Source organism: Anopheles maculipalpis, chromosome 3RL, assembly GCF_943734695.1.
Source record: "Anopheles maculipalpis chromosome 3RL, idAnoMacuDA_375_x, whole genome shotgun sequence".
In the NCBI taxonomy this organism is placed as follows: Eukaryota; Metazoa; Arthropoda; class Insecta; order Diptera; family Culicidae; genus Anopheles; species Anopheles maculipalpis.
Window position 1 is genome coordinate 72,425,295 of NC_064872.1, and position 23,117 is coordinate 72,448,411.

Consider the following 23,117-nt stretch of genomic DNA (forward strand, 5'->3'; position numbering starts at 1 on the left):
CACACGAGAAATGAAGAGTGGACGTTTTTAAAACAATAGTAATTTAATTGAGGGTAAAAGCATACACAAACACAACAGAGCAGAGAATGTTTAATTACGCGATCGCATAATTTCTAGCAGTAGTACGACCCTACTAAAATTGAATGGTTTAGGTTTTGGAAGTTTTGATAGTAAACACGTGCCGTGCCAACAGAAGCAAAAAAAAAAAAAAGGATGTCGAAATAGATTTCGATTACATGAACGTGCATAATAGTCATAATAACCAGTACGGTGCTTTATCTCATTTTTGCTTCCATTTGTCTGTAACACATAGCCACAAGAAAAAGTTCGAAGTAGTATTTCCAGCAAAAAAGAAAAAAACAAATGTGTGATATAATTTTGCCATCGAAACCTGTCAAACACCCCATTTTTTTTTAAATTATCCGCTTAATTTTGTAAGGTCGTCCTACTGTAAAAGCATATGCAAAGACGCGAGCATTACTGTTCAACGTAAGAACGAGGACGCATTAGACAAAAAAAACACAAAAATGATTAAAAAATTAGACAAAAGAGTAAATCAGACAGTAAACACATACAACACTAGAAGGAAAACAAAAGCTTTCTCTCTTTATGTGTTTAGAGAGAGAGCGAAAGAGAGAGAAGGGAGAGAAAGAGCACATCATCGTTCGCAGAGATAAAAAATCCAGCCTACTACCACCCCTTATACCTACCGTTACATTACTAAGAAGCGAGAGTGAATGTGCTTCTGTGTGCGTGTTAAAACGTTTTCTTAGTAGGCCATTTTCACACACAGGTGGCGCGCGCAGGTTGATTTGTCATTGCGTTCTAGTGTTTGACGCGTTTCGTCCTGGTGAGAAATGTGAAGGGAAGCTAGGGCATCTTTACGCACACAGCAGAAACATAAACACACACACACACTCATACAATTGGAAAATGCGCGAGGTTAGTGATACTATTTGAGGGACAGGGATAGAATGATAGTTTGCGTTAAGTGTAATAATGAGACTGCTGCATGACAGATGGTTGACGGGGTTGGACAGAGTGTGTACAGAATTGAAGTGCTGAATTGTTACGATTGTTGAAATGGGAAAGGAAGTTAGCGAAAAAAACGGTTATGTGTCAATGGCACATACACAGAAAAGCATCATGCACACTCACACACATAAAAAACACACGGAGAGAAGGAAACAAGTTGGCAATCCTTATGTTGTTAGTGTGTGTGTGTTAGTCAACTTATTTACGTTAACGTTTTTCCTTAGAAGCAAGCCTACTATATGAACACACATTTACCTACAGGTGGCACAGTTTTTATACGTGTGTATTGCATATGTGTGAGAGGTGGTAGTGTTGTGTACGTTCGTCGCGCTGTGTCTGTTCCTTTCCGTGCGTGCGCGCATGTGTGAGTTAGTTAAGGTTAAGTTTGTGACTTACTATTTTACTCTCTGGTTTATTGGTTTGTGCAGCAGAAAACACGGAGAACAGAAAGATTAAGATTTTTTGTGTGACACGATTATCAAAATGATTTCGATCCATTGTATTACAAAATTTTGTGAGATGATGATAAAATCAGGAAAAACGAAACAGAAGAAACAAGATTGTGTTGCAGATTTCAGCGAAAAAATTATTTTTTTTCAATTTATTGAACCCCCCAGAGCAAGAAGTGTGTTTCTGATTTTTTTTAATGCAACATTTACTTCTTTTATTAAATTTACTACGACGAGCGCTGTGTATGTGTGTGTGGGGAGAATGAGAGCCGGGTGAGAACGCATGCCGCTCCTTCCTACTATTATTACGATTTATGAGTTAGCCGTTAGACATTTATGAGATGATATAATTTGTATAGACACAACCAATCAGTAATAAAAGAAAGAAAGAAAACAATAATTGTTAGTGATGAAGCCTTTTCTTTAACCCGGTTCTATCGTGTAAAAATCAGCGCCGCTGCCGTAGCTTCCATCGGACTAGTTAAATTGGAGATTATCGTGGACCGCATGGCATGGAGATTCAGCATGGACATACCAAGCTGTATAAGTCAATCCAGCTGATGATGTACTGATGACATAGGCATAAAGGTCTTAGGGTACTTCTGCACTGATGCACTCTATCCGAAACTGACAATTTTTTCAAGGACGCGCCCGAGATGGAACTGCGCAGAAGAGACATTTTTAACCCCTAGAAGAAGAGACGGATCAGTCGTTAAGTCTGTTCAGGTCATCCATACAGGCAGAGGAAGTGTCTATATAGAGATCATCCAACGGTATGCTATTCATTTCGATCGGACCATGAATGAACGAGTTATCGTCGATTTTCCATGGGAATGCCATTGTTTTCTGTAATAACCGGGTGAGGGGATGGAGGGATCGGGATGGGGTGTTCGGCAAAAAGATGTGCGGCCTCAAGACGCATCCAACGGTATGCCGGGCGTCAGGATCGGACCAGGAATGGCCGAGTTATCGTAGATTTTCCACGGGAAAACCCCTTTTTCGTTGAATAACTTGACGGGGGGTGGAGGGATCGGGTTGAGGTGTTCTGCAAAAAGAAGCGCGGCCCCAAGATGCATCCAACGGTGTGCCGGACGCAAGGATCGAACTAGGAATGACCGAGTTATCGTAGATTTTCCACGGGAATGCAGCTGGTGGAATTTCCCGAAAAGAGGGGAATCGGTGCACGGGGGAACCCTTAGCTCCCTTAAATATTGAAAAACGCGTAGAAGAGGACTTTTTAAGCGATATTTAAAGAAAGAAACAAAATTGAGGACCAATTTCATAAAATTGGGAGAACACTCTTAAATTGCGCGGAAAAATATTCGTCGTGACGGAAAGATATAATTTTCGGACCACTTTTAAAATTTCCATTTGCTACCTCCTCGAATTCATGCTCTCCTGTTACTCCTGGTCGAATTTTGCCGCATAAAAATTTCCGGATTTTTGCCACAAAAATCCGACCAAGACCGACTGGTAGTAACAAGAGAGCATGAATTCGAGGAGGTAGCTCGGGCCGGCCAAAAAATTCAAAATTCAATTTCAAAAGTGGTCAGAAAAATATTTCTTTCCGTCACGACAAATATTTTTCCGTGCCATTTTAAGTTTGTCTTTCAATTTTAAGTTTTTCTGTCTCATTTTTATTTCTTTCTTGAAATATCGTTTTAAAAGACCTCCAAAACATGGTTTTCAATATTAAAGGGTATTTTAAAGGGGATTTTCCAAAACAAGGGGTGGGGGGGAGGATTCCGCCAGCAGCATTCCCGTGGAAAATCGGTGATAGCTCGCTCATTCTAAGTCCGATCCTGGCGTCCGGCATACCGTTGGATGCGTCTTGAAGCCGCGCATCTTTTTGCCGAACACCTCGACCCGATCCCTCCACCCCCCGTCAAGTTATTCAACGAAAAAGGGATTTTCCCGTCGAAAATCGGTGATAGGCTCGCTCATTCTTCGTCCGATCCTGGCATCCGGCATACCGTTGGATGCGTCTTGAAGCCGCACATCTTTTTGCTGAACACCTCAACCCGATCCCTCCACCCCCCGCCAAGTTATTCCATGAAAAAGTAGCATTCCCATGAAAAACTGGCGATAACTCGGTCCGATCATGACGTCCGGCATAGCGTTGGATGCGTCTTGAGGCCGCGCATCTTTTTGCCGTACACCCCAACCCGATCCCTTCACCCTCTACAAAGTTATTGCGGAAAACAACAGCATTCCCATGGAAAATTGGTGATAGCTGGCTCATTCGGAACATTACACTGCGATCTCACCACCCTCCGGCCAGTTATTGTGGAAAAACTAAAACATTCCCGTGGAAAATAAGTAGGAATGTTTGGTCGGGGACCAGCTACCTCCCTGAATGCATGCTCTCCTGTTACTACCAGTCGCTCCCAAGAGAAAATTGGCTCAAAATCGATCAAATTGTTGACCATCGAGGTCAACAATCGTCGGTTGACGATACGAGTCTCCATCCGGTGAAAGCGGCCACATTTGTGGAAAAACTACAGCTGGTTTTTGTACCACGATAATGCGCCCTCCCATACGGCCATCATCTAGAGGGAGTTTTTCGCAACAACTGGCAACCCTAGGAGCAGAGACACTATTTGGACGAGTCGTTAAGTCTATTCAGGTCATCCATATAGACAGAGGAGGCGTCTATATAGATATCAAAAAGCTGGACCAGATGGCAATGAATTGTCACTTGTCATACTTGTCAGCAGTATTACTAACACTAATTTCTTTCCCATCAATTTACATACAACATAAAACGATCGTTTCGATTAGTTTTTTGTAGCTTTTTGTTTTTAAATTTCCACAGCTTGCTTTTTTGTCTTAAAGTTGGCTTCCGCGATGGATACACTATATTTTGCCATTGTTACCTTACTTCTGCTTTCTTTTTCGCTATTGCTGGCAGAAAGGACAGAGTCTCATCCCCGCACGGCACACCATACGGTGGAAAATGGAGGAAAAAGTTACATGCGTAGCAGCAATTATCATATGCGCTATATACTTTTCATACCTTGCAGTTGCAGTTCCTCTATTTCCAATTACTTCGGAATCCTTTCTCGTTAACTCGCACGCATAGATGGAGCAATTTTCGAGCTTTTTGTTTCGCACTTATCCTGAAGTATTACCTATTGGGAAGTTCTACGCAAGCATCCAGGCAGTATTATAACACTTTTTCCACCTTTTAAAAATACAACATTTCACTCAACAAACGGCTCTCCTCTCTGTGTTGGTTTTTTGTTACGTTAATCTCGTCCGAATGAGAAAAGGATAGTACCAAAAACCCAAAATGTTGGATCGGATCCTTCTTTTTTTTTTTGTTTGCTTCCTTCCCTTCATTGCACATTGACGCAAGCGTCTTCAGCTTGTTTCTTACGTTACTTATGTTCCTACTTTTAAGATTGTGTTTACTTCTCGTTTTGTTTTCATTGTTTCTTTTTTTTTCATAACTAATCTAAAGCTAAGCAAATACTTCACTAATAGTTTCTGTTTGTTTTTTGTTCCTGCAATATTGCTGCTTCTGCTGCTGAAGATCTCGTTTTGTCTTTTCCATTTTAAACTTTCTTCTATCCGATAGTAATAGCTTCTTTACGGGCGCATTTCTAAGAATCCTATCAAACCCTCAACAAATACACACACAGCAACAAGCACCCTTGTCGCTGTGCGAATCGCCTTACACCGCTAAATGTACATAAATCGTAGGTATTTATAATAGTAGTAGTAACAGCAGGTAGTATTCCATGTTGCCATTCATAGTAGTAGTCATAGTAGTAGCTATAATTATTACAAACGCGCACCGCACCGCACCACACTACATTCGGTGGAAGAAGTAAGTTTCTGTCCTATTCTTTTTCGCTCACTCCGTCCTTTCTTACGCCTCCGTTGGAAAGAAATCCTTCAGCAGTGTCGTCCGGCGCTTTTCCGCAATGTCCATCTGATTCTCCAGCTCACCCCGATCGGTCGTTTCCGCCCGTTCAACCTTCCAGGAAAGGTTTTCAATTTCCGCTTCGAGTTGTGCCTAAAAAACGGTACGAAATTTTGGATAGAAATTGGTTACCTTTATGCTTTTATCTCCCTTTCCTTTGCTGGAAACACGCACCTGCTGATACTCGAACAGTTCCTTCCGCGATTCCATGTAGTACGCGTACGGGTACGTGTACTGTAGCGTGTAGCGACACTTGGCCAGCAGGGTTGCCGCATCGAACAGATGCTGCCAATCGATCCACGTACCGAGTCCCTTCATCACCTTCTCGTTGATGCGCGTCCGCATCCGGTCCAGCGTTTGCTGCTCGAGCTGAAGCGACTTGGAATGGTTTTCCCACCGTTCGTAGTAGTGCAGGTACTTCTTGAGCGCTTCCCGGGCCTGCAAAAACAAGCATGAATTAAAGCAACGCTTAGCAAAGCAATCCAATCACGCCCCTTACCTGCGCGTGTACCGATTCGTGGGCAATGTTAGGATTTTCCTTGTACCGCGAACACTCGTAATACTCCGACCCGTGCGCCTTCCAATCGCCCAAACACATCCAGCAAAAGTCGTGCTTGCAGTTAAAGCACTGCATATGATTGCAACCACCGTTCTTCTCGATGCAGATGTGACACTTGGGGCAGTCCTTCGTGTGCGCACTGATGTAGTTGGCCGTTTCGCTGTCGTCCGCACACTTGGTTAACCATTTGCGGATGATCTGGCAGTCGGTTGGGGCGTGATAGTCGGTACCGCACCGGAAACAGAACGCCGTCTTGCACATCCGGCAGACGGCTTTCTTCGGGCTAATGTCCTGGCTGCGGATGATCGTCTAAAAAGAAACGAAGCGATCGAAAACAATCCAATTAGCTACCACTCACACATCCGAAGATCACTCACACACCTGACAGTTTGGACCCGGACAGAAGCGTAACTCCGGATGGGATTTCACGTAATCGGCAAACGTAAACTGTTGATACTTGTCGCGCAGCATCGGCCGGTTCAGTAGCGTCAGCACGAGATCTTCCGGTACGCGCACATCACAACGCTGCTCCATACACTCGATCTGTGTGGAAATGCCTTGCCCAATCTGTATCTCGAAGTGCATCGCCCAACAGTCGCGACAGAACGAGTGCTGGCAGGCAAGGGAGTGAAACTTGTCCGTTGACTGTACCGTAACGCACACCGGACATAGCTGTGTACGATAGCAGCAAGCTCCCGTCATCGTGGTGGAGCTGGTTTGATGTGATTTAGCACTACTGCTATTGCTGGTGGTGGTAGTACTTCCGCTACTACTACTACTACTACTCGTTCCCGGGATTGCCGGGCTGGCCGAGCAGCCAGGGACGGATGGTGCGGTGAATGAGCATGAGGTGGTGGTGGTGGTGGTGGTGGTGCCAGCACCACCTGAAGCGACGGCACCATGGGACGACGACGTGGATGGGACGGCAGGTGGCAGTTGTGGTGGGCTGGGCGGTACCGACGGTGCAGCCGCTTTGATCCGTGCGCTAACCAACAGATTGGACGCGTTGTTGCGATACCGCTCGATCACTTCGGCCGTGTTCCAGCGGGTTTCGTGCAGCAGCACCTTCGCCAGCGATGGCGTAATCTGGAGCTGGGTGCTTAGCTTCTCCACCGACTCGTTCAGCAGCTTCTCGACCTCTTCCACGTTCAGACACTCGTACACGAAGTACTCCGGATCGGTACGCTTCGGGTCGATCTGCTCGATGTCACAATCTTCACCTGTGGGAAAAGGGGGAAAAACAGAGGGAAAAGTTGAGATGAGAAACTATCGCTTTATAGAGTTGAATGGTACAATAAAGAAGAGATATTTATTGCAATTACACAAGCTTGTTGTTTGTGAACGATTTTAGCTATGGACAGCTCGTTAGACAAGGTGTGTGTTTTGGGGTCAATAAATTCTTAAAGCTGAGGCACAGCTAATAAACAATCAGGGGGATGCAATGAGGCAATAATGATGCAATAAAAGGGGTTATATAAGGATCAGATGATCGCACGTTAGAAGATGAACAAAACTTTCCCTAGCTTGGGTCAATAGTCAGAGTACCGATAACAACATAGATGAGCCTACAATATGAGAAAACTTATCCACTATAAATACCTGTCACGATGGAGGAATCAGGGATTTTACAACAATTTTACAGTTTCAATACTAACATACACCTCTGAGGCATAGACTTTGCACAAAACTGGTGAACGATAAACGAAGCTGGCGTTGTATAAAGCCTTTATAGTTCCAATGTAGGGTTTCGATCCATATAATGGATCACTTTTGAATCACTGGATGGCATTTCTCAAATAGTTTGTGGAATATTACAAGCTTCTTGGGCTTGGACTTTGCAATCATACAGAGGAATCTAACCTTAAATTAGGGGAAAATTGTAATCTACATATAAAAGAACGTAAGGGTAACACCCGAGCGCGTGACGCACCCTCGAATCGAGCTTCATCATCGTCGTCGTAGCCTAGCAACAGCGAGCAAGCGAGCGCAGCGAGCGAAGAATGGAAGAAGAGAAAGAGCGGGGGTACATCCCTCCAACGAGCACTAGATTGCTCGATTGTAGTTTGCTAAAATTACATCCAGAAGCTCACACGGGAAGGATGCGCTACCTCTACCGCTACAAGTTTTATGATTTGTTTTACGTTAATTATAAGTATGTAATGAAACAAATTCAAAAAAATCTGGACTATAGCATTACTAGAGCAAATAACATTTTTTTTTAATTGGACGAAGGGAATGGGCCAAGGAGAGGAGCTGGATGGAACGTATGCACGAAGACTAGCTCGGAAGGAAGATATGGAAATGGTGAAGTCAAACAGATTGGAAAAATTAAATTAAAACAATAATCATTTACACCAACATAAGATATCTTTGATGCAATCGCAAGAAGAAGACGAGAACGAAGACGGTGCGTGGGTACATATAGATTAATGGATGAGAGTGAGAAAGGAGAATCAATGGAATCGAGGAGAAGGGAGGCTTGACCATGTGTGCGACAAGATTCTAAGGGCTCCAGATCTAGCAAGTGACAGCGTACAGGATACGATGGCAACGCGGAGCCAGGAGTGTCAAATACATTGCGCATGACAAAGCGAGTGAAAGTCCTCTGAATCCGCTCCACCATTGCTACAGCTCCCTCGCCAGAGGAGGACCAAATTACTGAGGTATCATCCAACGATGAGTAGACTAGAGAAACGAACAGAGACTTCAAGCACCTGATGTCCGCCGATCAGTCCGCTCATACGAAGATCCGGCTCTGTGATAGATGAGCAAATACCCATAGGACCAAGGGCGAAAAAAAGGGCTTAAGATTGAACAATCGGTAAGCTTTTGGTCGAAGTTGCTCATCGGGACGCTTTTCATATTTTCATTTCTTTTTCTGTTACCGGATAATCTGCACAATTCACATAATGACGAATTTAAACATCGTGCGTTTGCATCTCGGATTTTACGGGTACAAAAAGGTAGGTTCTACCGGGCCTTGACTAGTCATATAGTAAAATTTTTGCTGAACGTAACGTCGTTCTCTTCTGTTAGATCAGAATAAATGAAAAAAAAATTCTTCAATAGCTTGCTTCTATCAGCAGACCATATCATCATCACCGTATCAGGTAATTGGAACGAATTGAATGCACAAAAATAGTAGAAAACAATAAAATAGTATGAAATATTCCACTAAGTTACAGTACAATACGATTCTATGGATTGAAACCGTTTATTCACATACATTTTTGAGGCATGGACTTTGTTCAAAGCTAGCAAAATATTCGTTTGTGTGGAAGGAAATTAGATAACACAATGACGATTTCTGCGATAATCTCATAATCTTGCAGCGAACTAGACTAGTTACACTCCGTATCATGTCATGCGAATGGCACCGGACGACCCGTGCTGTAAAGATCTTGCAGACCGTCCACATGGACAGTAGGATCAAGTTGAGATGAAGCGTCGGCTTTGATGGATTTATCTCCCAGACAAGCCGGCATAAATAGATTGACAGACGTTACGCCTCGACTCATAAGTTAATATTTAGGGTGGTCATATTGGTCATTCCGGGAGGACGCACGATCACACAAGTTCATTACTCGTTTCGAGTTGGACACCACTGGCCAACGATCGTGCAGCGATCGACCGCTTACTTGTTGTGCCATTCAATAACATTGCAAATCGATACACATTTGCAAAAATCACCTTCACCCACAGGCACAGAGTGATTCAAAGCAGCTACCAACAACAACAAAAAAACCCACCCACGCAAAACTGGAGATCCTTGCCAAGATGATTTACAACGGCGTTGTGGCCACAAGATTTGAGAGAGAATATATCGTTCGTGAAGAATCTTCGCTTTGCATAGCCTACCAGTAAAAGCGACCAGCTCTAAGGTCCACGCGCGACAGCAGCTAAGGTGTAAAGGAGGTGCGTTAGATCGGAACATGGTCCATCCAAGGTGGACAACATAGCCCAAGAGCGTTGGTTTAGCAAGGTTTACCAATTTCGTAACAAGCGCAGCGTGATATCAACGAGCAGCGGTAGCCGCAGCAGCAGCAGCAGCAGCAGCATCATGATCAGCTGCTGTTACAGATCGTAATCTTGTTTGAGCTATGGCCAACCATTCACTGTATATGGGACGCGTGATAATGACCCATATTTCGCGAACTGGAAACTGGAACATTCCTTCAACAGATAAGCGATTATGATGTACGTGTTTCGCTTGCTTCAATGTCTATGATTTATTGGGAAAACCTTATTACCCGCTGCCATCCGAGTAGTAGGAACTCTGAAACAGATTGACCTTAAAATCCGTCACTACTGACCCCACCGGAGAAACAGAGGACCCACATCCGTTGTCCTTCGCATTTCTCCTAAGGAAATGTGTGTTTATTTATATAAACTAAAGCCTCGTTAAGCTCTTCGGTTTAGCTTGTGGCGCGGAAAACGTTACCCGTCCAAGAATTGATTACCGCTGGTAGGGTTTATGTGCGCGGCCTTGGCGCAAAATGTCATCCCCCGTTTCCGGCCACACGTGCGTTGGGAAAACAAAAGAAAAGCATCGAGAAATTGATTTGCCAACGGCTACAGAAGAGTGTCCTCGTGGACTCGAGCGCTATATTTATCCGGTTCGTGTGTTTGGAGGGTTGGCCCACCGTTGTTGGGCTTTTCATAAATTATGTGACGCGGCAGTCGACTAACTTTGACCAGCAAAATACGGCAATGTGAGAAGAATAGCCAGCACATCCGGGCGGTTCGGGTTTGGTTTCGCATTCGAAACCTGCGGAACAAGTGAAGCCTCAAACCAGTTCTTGGGTGTGTGTGTGTCGGGAAATTGTGAGGCTTCCAAAAATGTCATACATTGGGCTTGTTGAGGGTGGGTAACGTTATGTGAACGTTATGCGCTAATGATGGCCAGCTAAGACGTTTGTGACGTACTTTTATGTAATTATTTTTACATGTGCTTTACATGCTGTGACCGTTGGAATGAATTATATAACTAAAGAAGCCTTAAAATTAAACTTCTCCTATATTGCAGCAATTTCTGGAACTTTCCACTGTAGCACCGTAAAAAATCGACGAATTGATTACATCCTCCATCGATCCGCTAACAAATAGCAGCTCCCACACCGGGCGTGTTTGTACGACTTCATCCGCACGTATGCATGAATTGTGCTTAATTGTGCTATTTTAACAAGAATTTTATTTCTGTATCTGAATCCGCCCGGTTTTTGGTTGATCTGCTCTCTGGTTCGGGCACATTCATTCTACACGCTTTTCTCCAAGAATCTCGCGTAATGAGAAATGTTTACGAACACGTTGTTGGTGCAGTTGTAACTAGGCGGTCGCATTTCAGGACAGTACGCAGAAGAAGCCATAAATAGTCAGCATGTTGTTGCCACGAGGCACTAGCCAGAGTCATATGTTGTTGTGGTGGGTTGGTGAAGATTTTTTTTTTATTTGCGGCATAATCTTGTGTGTTTCGCCATCAATTAATTATGGACTTGTTGGCAGCGAAAACAAACGCCAAATTGATTTGCATTAATTGTTTTGTTATTTTTAATCATTTTTAAAGCCCATTCAGCGATAATGATCATCGTATTAAGCTGTTATATTGAATATTCATATGCCAGTGAGAAACATAAGAATAGCACCACCAACATCCCCGGCGGTGCCGATGCGCGATATCCTGGGACAGAATGACTCCGAATATGCTGCGCGGATTCTGTTTGACTTCGCCAAAGAGATGGGAATCGTCCTTTGATCCCTTCCCGTTCCTATTAGCTGATTATAATTTGTTATGTTTATTTGTTTTTCTGTTTGTTACACGTTCGCAACGGTGCGCCTGTCGCTATTTCGGCTCCAGAGTCGATGCAGTATCCTTACAAGGTTATAGTGACTATCGGCACCATGCATTTTGCAGGCGTCGAATGCGTGAGTTAGATGCTACTGTAGCTTAACAAAGTTGTAGTGGCTTTCGGACTCGTGCGTTCTGCTGATGGTGGGGCCGCCAGCTACAACATCCAAATGCTGGCAACAATATGGAGTGGCGAACACCACAAAATATCCGCAGCAGAGGGAGTTTTCTCGGGAGCCAGTTGTTATTCTCCACGGCACGATGCTCCAAAGAGCCGCCAACTCCTTAGCGGAAACAGAGAGGACAACTTAAGAACCATACCTGGCAGCAACAATAAGGTGCACTTGAATTGAAGGAGAAGGAAATGTCTGGCCTCAAAATAGGGTGTAAGTTGAATCAGTTATAAAGTAGTTGAACGGCCAGACCCGTCATCACGAAATAATAAAAAATAACAATTTATGTTAAGTCTTTAGAAAAAATGAGTAGGAATTTTTGCGAATCATCATCATCCCAAGTCGCAGATTTAATCGAAAAGTATGCAAAATAAAATTAGCACCAGCATGCAAACTACGACCAACCCAGCTAAAGCCTCCAATTGGTTCGAAGGAAGAAAAATTCTCAAAATACTACGATTCAAACCTCTCTCTTCTAGAGTGCAATCGGTGAAAAAAATGTTCCAATCACCTACCAAAGACGTACAGTTTTTGAAAACATGTCGATGATGGCAGTTGCACTAGTTGTAGAATATAAGCGAACCAGAAGCTATCACAACATCCAACATTCATCTCGGCAAGCCCAGCTGGACACAGCATTGATGTGGTCTGTTCGGATGAAACGGTGTTCAACCTTGATGGTTTTGATAATTGGAAACAATAATTGTGGCACGATCTGCGTGAAGAGTCTCTATTCGAATGAGTTGGAATATTTGATGCTTGGAAACTGATTCCATTGGGATGAATCTCCATGAGGCTCAACACGGAAACACGGATCAGTTTGCTCCATCATCACGAGTTTTGTTATGGTCCAGATTTCGTTTGGAAGCAGAAATTATGTCCAGCTTCTTAGCTCTAAGCTGACCAAAGTCTAAAGACGGATCTGTATCTAGTAGAAATCCTTTCTAGTCTATCCTTTCTCTAGCTATTAATAAAAATAGCAAAAACTTCAACATGCTGCCATATGAATGCTGAGAACTGATCGAGCAGTGTACTCTAGAAAGAAATGGGTTGACCACGAAATTGAGCCTTATTGAAACAATGAAGTTTAATTTGAATGTTGATAGTAACGTAGTAAAGATTAGTTGATCGAAAGATAAAGTGTTGTTACATTTTTTTCTCACCGTTTTTCATGAGTTTTTCCTAGTACCACTCCTAGTACCACTAGAATCGGAATCGTTGGAATCTCACCGGGGTCTGAGACGAGGAGACGGACTCTCCTGTTTGCCGTTCAACATCGCTCTGGAGGGTGTCATGCGAAGCGCGGGCTTCGACATCCGGGGCACGATTTTCACCCGATCTCTCCAATTACTATTACTCCAATTACGCGAGGCCAATAGAATTGGATAGAGCATCAATGCGACGTAGACAAAATACCTGCTTGCCGGAGGCTCTGACCACGATAGAGCCCGACTCGGAAGCAGAGTATCAGTTGATGGCGACGATCTCGAGGTGGTACAGGAGTTCTGCTACCTTAGTGCGATCGTTACATCGGACAAGGATTTGGAGCCCATCCAAATCCTCGGGACGGATCCTCTTCGGAGTATTTTATATTTACTGATAGCCTCAGCGCTGTCGAAGCACTAAAATCCGTCGAGGCATTAAAGAGCTCTGATTACTTTTATCAAAAAATACTGATTATTCTAAGCTCTTTGTTTAACAAAGCATTTCGTAATATCGCTTATTTGGCTGCCTGCTCTTTGGGGGATCCCTGGCAATGAAAAAGGCAGACTCCTTGGACAAACGTGATGCCTCCGTTGGCAGCATTTTGGAGAGGTCGATTTCCCCTCACGCTTGTGGGATGAGGATGAACTCGGGAGGTTCCTGCACTCCATCTCACCACAGGTTTCCCTAGTTTCACGGGCTACCGGTAGATCAGTAAGTAAATTCCGAAGATTTTGCGTAAATAACTATGGTGGCGCTAAAGTTATTTCCCTCAGCGTAGAAGAATTTGTCCCGAATTTCATACATTTTATCCCGTTTATAACTTTCATAGGTCTTTGTCGTGCTTTATCTTTTCTTTGTTATTTTTTTTTTTGTTTAGAAACAATTAGTTTTTATTGTCGATAAATAGACCAATTAGCAAACAAAATTAGTAAAAAAAAAATAACATAGAAAATCATGTCTATGAGATTTTCGTCATGCTTTGAAGGTATATTATGAAAAATCCAGCTGTTACAATCGAAGACACATCCCTAATTAGTTGAATAAATAAATAAAAGAAAGCACAAAAGAAAGTAAATAACTTTCACTCTTTCCACAGCAACAAAAAAACAAAACCAGACCTTGACAAATGCGTGCATCTTCCTTGACTCGGATCGATCACAGATCCGCAGTTTTTGTCTCCACTTTCGCTTTCCGTGGCAATGTCGTTCGTTTTCCCAACCCCCAACCAAACCAACCATCTCGCGATCTAAACAAGCCTCCATCAGCGCCCAGTGTGTGTGTGTGTGTGTGGCAAATGCTCACCTTGACAAGGTCTAGGTTTTTTCTTATACGAAACTGCGGCTGAAACCTCTTACCCACTTCCTTTTCACGTGGTGTTGCCGTTACACAGCTAGTCCGTGTTATTGCTTACCTTCCAAAATCATTCATGCCCCGACATGCCCCATATCACGCACCACCGCATCCGCCTTCGTCGGTACGAAAAGCGGTTAACTTGAATAGTTTCTTTATTATATTCTTTGCGTGTGCGTGTGTCTCTTTTGCTTCTTCCTTTCCTTTCTCTTTTTACGCGGCCAGATTCGAAGCGTTGCACCACGCGAAGCGCAATCGGCAGGCTCGTCTCGGCACGGGCAGCAGGCATCTCAGACATTTGCCGTCTGGTGACCTCCCGCAGTTCAATGCTTTCATGACCAACATGTGCAAAGCATGAGGAAACCCTGACAGCATGGTTGGGGTAAGTGCGAGGACAAATACCCCACGACGGTGACGACGACGACGACGACGACGATTCCGTTCCACGCTGCAGTGTAAAATAACGTCCCACGTTGTAAGGCGTGCGTGATCTTTCTCAGCCGGAGTAGTAGTAGTAGACGTCAAGACAAAAAGTTACAGGAAGAAGAAGCGAGTGCTGCGCCACTACTAACCTCTTATCATGGTGTTTAATTTTTCAATGTTGAGTAGAAGGAACTTTACTACTTGTTTATTACTTGCTTTGAGTCATTGAAGTCAAGAATAACTCTTGCCTTCAATATGGTACTGTAAATCATGTTTCCTACATAGTGTTTTGGGTTCAACAGAAAAAAAAACATCCCAACTACCTTTCACGATAAATTATCCTAAGCAATAGCACATTAATTCAAACGTAAAGTGAAAAATTATACTCATTTGCTACTGCTTAACACGATGAACACAATTTCACGGTCAACCAGCAGTGACCGCACCAGTGGTCTACCCCGGTTGGGTAGACGACAAATGCTGCTAGGCTGCCACAGTTTAGCTAAAGAGCCTCCGGCAATAGAGGCTGTGGACAAGCCTGCGGAAACACAGTAAGTGTAGTTTCATTGCGAATGGTTCTACACCGATACGAAGGCTAATTTGGTATAATTATAACTTTTCTACACCTGCTCGAAGAGTCCTACATTCGTAGTGTAGCGTTTTCTAGCGACTACAGATTGACGAATATCTTGGAAGAGGTGGGTAATGTTACAGAATGCTTAGGCTGATAGTGAGCTCATCTTTAAGCGAAGAGACTCTCCATTGACCTTGCTTATCAGGCGCTACAACCGGTCAAGCGGTCTTGGCCTGACGCAGCAAAAGCCGGAACCGCCAAAAGCACGGCCGTGGACGACCTAAAAGGACTTTCTGAGCTGGGTCGTCCGATGCCATGCCTATAACATGGCCAGCCCATCGGAGCCTGGCGAGCCTAATTCGCTGCACGACGGTGAGGTCGTCATACAGTTCGTACGGCTCGTCTCATTGTAGCGGCTACTCCAATGTCCTTCCTCACACCAACGGGACCAACGATCCTTCTGAGCATCTTCCTCTCGAATGCGGCTAAGAGGGCTTCGTCTGTTTTGGACAGGGTCCTTGTCTCAGAGGTGTATGTAAGTACTGGGACTATAAAGGCACGATACAGTCCCAGCTTCGATCGTCGCGACAGATTTTTTTAGGTGAGATGTTTCCTCAGGCTGTAGAATGACCGGCTGGCTGCCAGCATCCTAGCGCGCAACCCCGTCTCTATACTCTTTTCAGTGCTGACTTTTGACCCGTTATAGGTGAAGTTTTGGACGACTTTTGCGACAAATTTACCTATCCATACATCACCCCCACGTGGTTCCGGATGTTTTAGCAGGGCTACTGATGGTGCCACTATCAATTTGGTGTCTATTGATCTTAGCAGCCACCAAAAGAATTTGTTGGGAAATCCTCTATCTGCGAATCTGAGACTAAGACCGATTGGGAAGTCATTGTCAAGGTCCAGAAAGAGCTGAAAAAGCTATGAACATTCATTCGGAAGACATCCAAGACTAATGTTCCTACCAACTGGCGAAGGATCGCCTTGGACATTAACCATGATTAGCCTTAAATTTTACGAGACGGACTAATACCTTTAGCTGGGGATTCGAGGCGACCACGGCAGGGTCGGGGTCTCGGGGACCCATCCGGCCCGAAGGTTCCCATGTAGTGAGGACTTACTAACCAACTACAAGGTATCAATAAGTCTAGTAAGTCACTCGATGGCCAGCGTGAGCAAGTAGGTCGTTAAGCTAAGAAGAAGAAATCTACTTTCCTTCTTGACGAAAATAGGGCCAATTTTTCTTCTTCTTCTTGGCTTAACGATCCTTCTGGTAGGTCATACCGGACATCTAATGGCTTAGTAGACTTGTTGTTACCATCTATTTAATTAGTTAAATCCTCAGTACGAGAGAACGGACCGGATGGAATATGAACTCTGGTCCTGTCGCTGTCAAATCTACTTGCATTGTCATCTATTAACTGTTAATGTATATCTAAGCCGAAACATATGCTTCATCGTCAACCGGACGTTGTACAGCAGATATAAAAATCAAGATTGTTAAATAAAAACCCAAATTTTCTTTATTTCTGCGCGTTTCCGTAGCGTTGATCAGCTTGACGGTCGTAAGAAACAAGAACGAAACAAAACAAAAAGCGTTTAATTTATCATGTTGCCATTGTTAAACCGAAACATCGTTGCGTGAGAACAACGACTCTTTTCCATTACCATTTGTCCTTCAAAAATCATGTAAATTAAGAATTTATTATACCCTCTTTTATTAATAGCTGTGTGACTCGTCCGAAAATTTTACTACTCTCGCAAGGAACAAATGCTTGCGTGCAAAGCCCAATATCTTGACCGGGTTGGCTTGCCCGAGAGAGAGAGAGCAGCATCGTATCGCTTCCGCTGCGTAGCATTAAAATCCACCGTACGAATCGTACCGCCGTGCCATTGACCTCGCCGAGGGCCATCAGCCAGTCGGTCACTGCTCACGGTGTGTGATGTGTGCGGTAAGATACGCCACCCAGTTTCGGGTGGGGTGGAATCCCCATCGCACCATTTGGAACAGTTCGCTGAACACCGCCGGGCGCAGGCCAGTGAGCCTTGCTGGCTCAACCGACAACGCACACCTGATGATCATACAGAGACCGACTCGCGATGACGATGGGAACGAGAAGGATTGAAAAGTTAGATTTTGTTCGTGTGTTCGAAGGAAGGTGGAATAAAACAACACACAAGAAGTGCACACTACAACCATATCTCGCAGCATAACGCGCACCCAACCGATGCGAGATACAGTGTGGGAAATAACAATAAGATCACCGTATTTATGTTGCGGCTAAAGGTGAGGTAAAGGAGTTCATTTGTAAAAACCCTCTTCGAAGTTCAATTCGGTATCAATTAGTATGTTGTAGTACGTGGTTTATTGTTCCGAAGGACAGACAGTGCTTGACATGAATTAAAGGCAATGTTTAACAAGCTGATTGTGCTATCTGATACTACATGGAGCCTTGCATTTAGTACCATAAGGCTGCGGGTAATTTTAAACTGTAGAAACTGATGTCGAACTGTCGAAAAAATCCCTGAATTACGATTTCTGCGTTGCACAGGTAAATGCGCCAGGTTTTCATAGAGTTATAATAGGTCCATGGCCTATAGGTAAGGTTTGAATCTTGACCCTCCAAACTTTGACTTGACAACCCTCCATAGGTCCGCCATGAGATAGAGATTAAGTAATTGTGCCTAATGCACCAATTTTGTTTGGACTCTTCGGCATGTGTGTTTTGTTCATGATTCAAGTTCTTTTGACTCTGAAAAAAAAAAGAACAAATTCATACGATTTTTGGAGCAATTAAAGACAATTTAGACACAACAATACAATTATTCTAATGACGTATAGTAATTCAGTATTCACATGACTATAAAATGAATAATAATTCATTTATGATTAGCATCATTAAATCAACTATGCCCAGATGTCCACCGATACAAGCTATCGCACGGAACCAATTATATTTTAAACAGGGCTCTTTATGCTTAATAGAAAAGTGGTTTCCATGTGTGAAAATTAGACAGACTTAAGAGCCAAAACTTGATGCCTTCAACACAAAGACCTGCTCCTATTGCTTTGTCCATCACTGTACTCATGCACACGCAACTAACAACCGTAACGATCGCGCACCGCGCTTTACGCTTAGCGCGAGGCGGCTTCTTACACTAATAGGGAAGTGAAACAATCGCACTCTACATACGATCGAGTGGGAGAAGTACCCATAGCTCCCCCAACGGGCTTCTTCAGACAGGCCGACAGCGCTTGTGGGGCTTGTTGAGCTAGAAAAGACGCGCCCATCTTTTCGCTCGCAACGAGTTCATCGTACAGTAATGCAATCTTGATAGCCAATCTTTGGGGTTCTATTGCAGTAGTACGCTCGCAGGGTTTTTGGCTTCTTCTGAGCAAACGCAGTCAGTCAACCGGAACGACGGAATCGAGAGCATGTTCCGCGCGGTGTGTTAATACAAGTATACCGAAAAGAATAAAAAACTCATATCGAATTAATGGGCAATACGCTATGGCAAAGCACAAGCACTTACCTGAGTTGTAATAGTCCTCAAATTCGTAATCATTGTCGGACGAATATTCCATGTCCGATTCTTGGTCCGCCATCGTAGCTGTGGGCTGTGTAGCACGGGTGGATGATTGAAGCCTTCTTCTCGTTGGTACACCGCAGATTCTTTCTTTCTGTGGTTTCGGAGCTTTATTAGCTGCTGCTACTGCTGCTGCCGGTGATCATGAAAAATCACCTTCACTTTCTTGGGTGCGAATTTTTCCCACCAGTTCCGTGTTCCGTTTCCCAGCACACGGAGCCACCCTCCGCACGGAACACACCACTATGCAGGATTATTATCGCAAGCACATACACACAGACGGGCAATTGTTGCTAATTTTTGCACACGCTCGCTATGGTTGTGTTGTAATTTGCGGTAATGGAATCTAACATTTGAGGGATTTTCACAGCTGGTTTTCCCACTACCGACCGTCGTTACTGTACACGGGGAAGCTAGTTTTGTTGGGTGCAAATTTTTGAGATCAACGCACACACACACACACACATCCACTTTACAATCTTACAAAACCACTTTATGCAGCAGACGCGCAATAGAAACGCACTCGCATGTACGAACACGGACGATTTAGTTGCATCGACGATTCCCTGCACTGGGAAGAATTTAATGCAAAACCAAGACAAAAACAGGAATCAACACTACACTATATAAAAAGAGCAGCACCTGCGAATTAGCTGGTTTGTAGCTGGGTCTCGGTTCAGACCGTTTCGCCTACTACTAAAGGATGATTCAACCGAGCAGGTGTGGTGGTGATTCACGCGAAACGGAGAAACTTTACGATTTACGATAAAACGCGAGTATTGAACTACTGCACTGGCGGATTGTGAACTGCGAAAAAGCAAGGATGGAATTTTCTGCGAGGAGAAAGACAGCGTTCGTGCCCTGCACGCAGCACACCAAACAAACACTCCCGTACGCTTTGTGATGCGATTATGAGGCAGGCTGGTCGGAGCGAAGGTGCGTCCATTGTTGGCTTTCTGTCAGATTTGACAAGTGTCAGCTAGAGTGACAGTTGGTGGTGTCAGAATTTTATTAATTTCTTTGGTAAAAAACGTCCGCAATCAGCAAATTCAGCATAAAAAGTGGTACGGAAACATTTCCTGAAGATGATTAAATTATTCGGATATTTCAGGACATCTTCTGTTGAAACGACCGAATGGACGTTTGAATTTGTGAACAGGCCTTTCTGTTTTGCTTCCGCTCCAACATGATAGCGAGAGAATGTGTAATCCGATCCGAATCCGATGGCTTGCATAAAACATCGTTAATTTGTGATGAAATAAAGGCATTTGTTCGGGATTTACAACCGTCCCTAGTTTCAAGAAGAGATAATCACATAGAATGTTAATATAAATAATAGGTGCAAATCCACAATTGCCAGTTGTATTGACCATATTTAGGAGATCAGGATATTCTTGGCAGAACATGCAAGGTAAAGCCCAATTTAGAGCCAAACCAGCATTTTTGCATAACCGTTGCGTTTCTAAAAAGTAAGCCAATTTATTTGCCGTTTATCTGTAATTTATAGACATTAGAATAAGAGCCATATAAGTACTTAGCTATACGTGAGTGATGAGAAGTAATAAATAACCATTGTTGGTCATCCTCTTCAAAACCACGTGAAGTGACCGTTAAGGACAAAGACCGTTCCTCAACGGTGTGTTTTTGAACTGAGAATAAATCTTTATCAATTCGTTTTGTTTTTTTTCAGTACTGTTCAATGTTCAAGTAGCCACAGATCTCTCCATAATCATACATTTCCTGCAAAACGGAAGAACACACTGAATTTCTTTCAGATTCTCCTTCTGTTACAGCATCCCAAATGGACAAGAAGTTTAACTGTCGTAGGCCAACAATCAACACCTTCTACGCCATATCACTTACTCCGGAGCAGAAAAGACTACTGATGCAAAAAATCTACAACGATATCCACCAAAATGGTTCGATTATGTCTGACGACCAAGTGCGAGCGATGTGCGGCCAGCTGAATCAATGTTACGAAGTTCGCTTTCAATCGATTGCTTGTGCGATGGAGATTATAATAAAGCTGCTAACGGTAGGTGTAGCAAAGGATGAGGTCATAGGCTCTTATCGTAAGCTATTGTCTTACGTTTCAAACGTCCTGGAAACGGACAACTGTGCTAAGCTGGCAAACTATCTAAGCAGGTGCGTATAAGAACACAATTGAATTAAAATAAGAAGAGTTACATTATATCCTTTTACATCGTTTATATTTCTCACCCCAGGGTATCATTTATTGTGCTTGAAGGTGGTGGTATCGTTTCATCAGATGTCTTTCCTGTGTCGGTTATGAAATGTATCTTAGTGCTGATGTACCGATTGCCGATCAGCAACCTAACCGAACGACAACACATTCTCCAAGCGGTACGATCAACGCTCAAATGGTGCCGACACAATTCGAACCTCTACAAGCAGTGTGGCATCGGTACGCTCGTACGCAGCGTTATCGGTTCTACCAGGCAGCTTCCGAACGACGTTACCGTAGCAACCGAGCTAACCGTACTTGCTCACACCCTGCTGGATGTTTTCTACAGCCCGCAGACCACTACCGTCCATCCGGTTGAAGTTTTGTTGCGACTGACGTACGAGGAAATATTCGCTCGCCTAGTAACGGAATGGACCGACGCCAGGAGCTTTGAGCTGCTGCTGTACGTATTGTACGGTATGCTGAAGCGTGACATCTTTACCCACCTGAAGCTGGGCATCGTTCGTTTGCTAGCGGACGCAATCGGTGGTGGTACGAGACGTTTGGTTCGGTTGCTATGCATAGGGAAGCATTTGCAGAATGGCGTACTGCTGCATAAAGTAAGGACGATCCTTACGATAGTGCTTTCCCATAGCCTATTTCGATTCGAACCCGTTAAGCGGACGGTACATTTTAGAGCATTTTTGAAACTGATCGAAAAAATGATACAAAACATCGATCTGGCGCAGCTAGCGAATGCTCGGTTCCTCTGCTTGAACATTCCACGTACGAAGCTAACCATTGAGAGTGTTTGCTTTGTGTTTATGGTTCGGCATTTGGATTTGCTCGATGGAATTAGCAGCCCTAGCTTGGAGCTGGATTATATCTACAATCTCATTGCATCGGTTAACATAATTTACTACAAGCGTTGGAAGGTTCCGAGCTTTCTTGTGAAACACTTTATTGATGGACTAACGGTACTAATGCGCTTAAAAAATGCTTTTCTTCACTATAGAAAAACATGTTAAAGGGAACGTTTGTTTTTCTTCCTTTCTTTCTAGCGATACTCAAACTGCCAAGCATTTATCAAAAATGTTTCCCATCCAGAGAAACAAATCCAAGCCATTCTTTCCACCGGGACGATAAGCGTGCTAACCTACAAAACAGCGGAAAACGTGTTCGGACGACTACCGGTCACAGTTCACCGTATCGAGTGGTTGCTTCAGCTACGGTCGGAAAACTTTGACGAAAAGCTTATCTTTCACCAGCAAATTGCCATCCTGCAGGAGCGTACAATCCTATGGAGCGATGATGTATGGGCCACCAAGCTACTGACGATGTTTAGCACGAAAACATTGCTCGCCGTACTGTCGACGAAAAAAGCACCCGCTACTGCACGTTCCAATGCGTCCGTATTATTGTCCAAATGCAGCCTAACTGGACGGTTTCTTAAGAAAGTGCTGAGCAAATTAGCTTCCATCTGTCAGCAGCAGCAGCAGCAACAGAGCGACGAAACTGCAACCGATTGGATGAACTGGTTACGAGCCATTTACGGAACCGTGCATACGATGGATGGCACTTCGAGGCGGAACCTTTGGTGCGGGCTTTCCAATATTGAGCAATGGATGTGTAGTAATGAGCAACGAATGTTGCTAGTCGATTTGCGTGCTAGTCTGCTCGTTGCTATGCTACCGGACGGTAAAGCCAACTCCGAACGACAGTGAACGAATCTAAGCCTACTAAACTAAATCACAACCCGGACATTGTGTACATTTGAGTATAGTTTTTTTATTCTT

General features: G+C 43.9%; 3 protein-coding genes across 3 annotated transcripts in view; 2 read left to right on the plus strand and 1 right to left on the minus strand.

Annotated features, from left to right (window-relative positions):
• The window catches only part of LOC126561999 (protein alan shepard), a 416,355-nt gene that overhangs the window by 112,152 nt on the left and 281,086 nt on the right, over positions 1–23,117 (plus strand). The window lies entirely within an intron of this gene.
• On the minus strand, positions 5,359–19,161 carry LOC126561948 (potential E3 ubiquitin-protein ligase ariadne-2). Its single transcript, XM_050218336.1, has 5 exons — positions 19,083–19,161; positions 6,353–7,191; positions 5,912–6,280; positions 5,587–5,850; positions 5,359–5,505 (listed from the first exon to the last, which is right to left on the minus strand). The coding sequence occupies exons 1-5, from the start codon at positions 19,153–19,155 to the stop codon at positions 5,359–5,361; spliced, it is 1,692 nt and encodes a 563-aa protein (XP_050074293.1). The 5' UTR covers positions 19,156–19,161.
• On the plus strand, positions 20,938–23,045 carry LOC126560964 (uncharacterized). The gene is made up of 3 exons (XM_050216914.1): positions 20,938–21,281; positions 21,362–22,298; positions 22,383–23,045. Exons 1-3 carry the CDS (start codon positions 20,938–20,940, stop codon positions 23,043–23,045), a joined length of 1,944 nt encoding a protein of 647 aa, XP_050072871.1.

What these genes read in the sequence shown, in the direction of transcription:
- LOC126561948 (XM_050218336.1), bottom strand. Translation starts at nt 19,155, where the DNA reads ATGGCGGACCAAGAATCGGACATGGAATATTCGTCCGACAATGATTAC. An exon ending in TGAGGACTATTACAACTCAG is followed by an intron (nt 7,192 to 19,082) that starts GTAAGTGCTTGT and finishes CTTTTCCCACAG; the next exon opens with GTGAAGATTGTGACATCGAG. An exon ending in AACTGTTCGAGTATCAGCAG is followed by an intron (nt 5,506 to 5,586) that starts GTGCGTGTTTCC and finishes ACCGTTTTTTAG; the next exon opens with GCACAACTCGAAGCGGAAAT.
- LOC126560964 (XM_050216914.1), top strand. Translation starts at nt 20,938, where the DNA reads ATGGACAAGAAGTTTAACTGTCGTAGGCCAACAATCAACACCTTCTAC. An exon ending in CTGGCAAACTATCTAAGCAG is followed by an intron (nt 21,282 to 21,361) that starts GTGCGTATAAGA and finishes TTCTCACCCCAG; the next exon opens with GGTATCATTTATTGTGCTTG. An exon ending in ACTTTATTGATGGACTAACG is followed by an intron (nt 22,299 to 22,382) that starts GTACTAATGCGC and finishes CTTTCTTTCTAG; the next exon opens with CGATACTCAAACTGCCAAGC.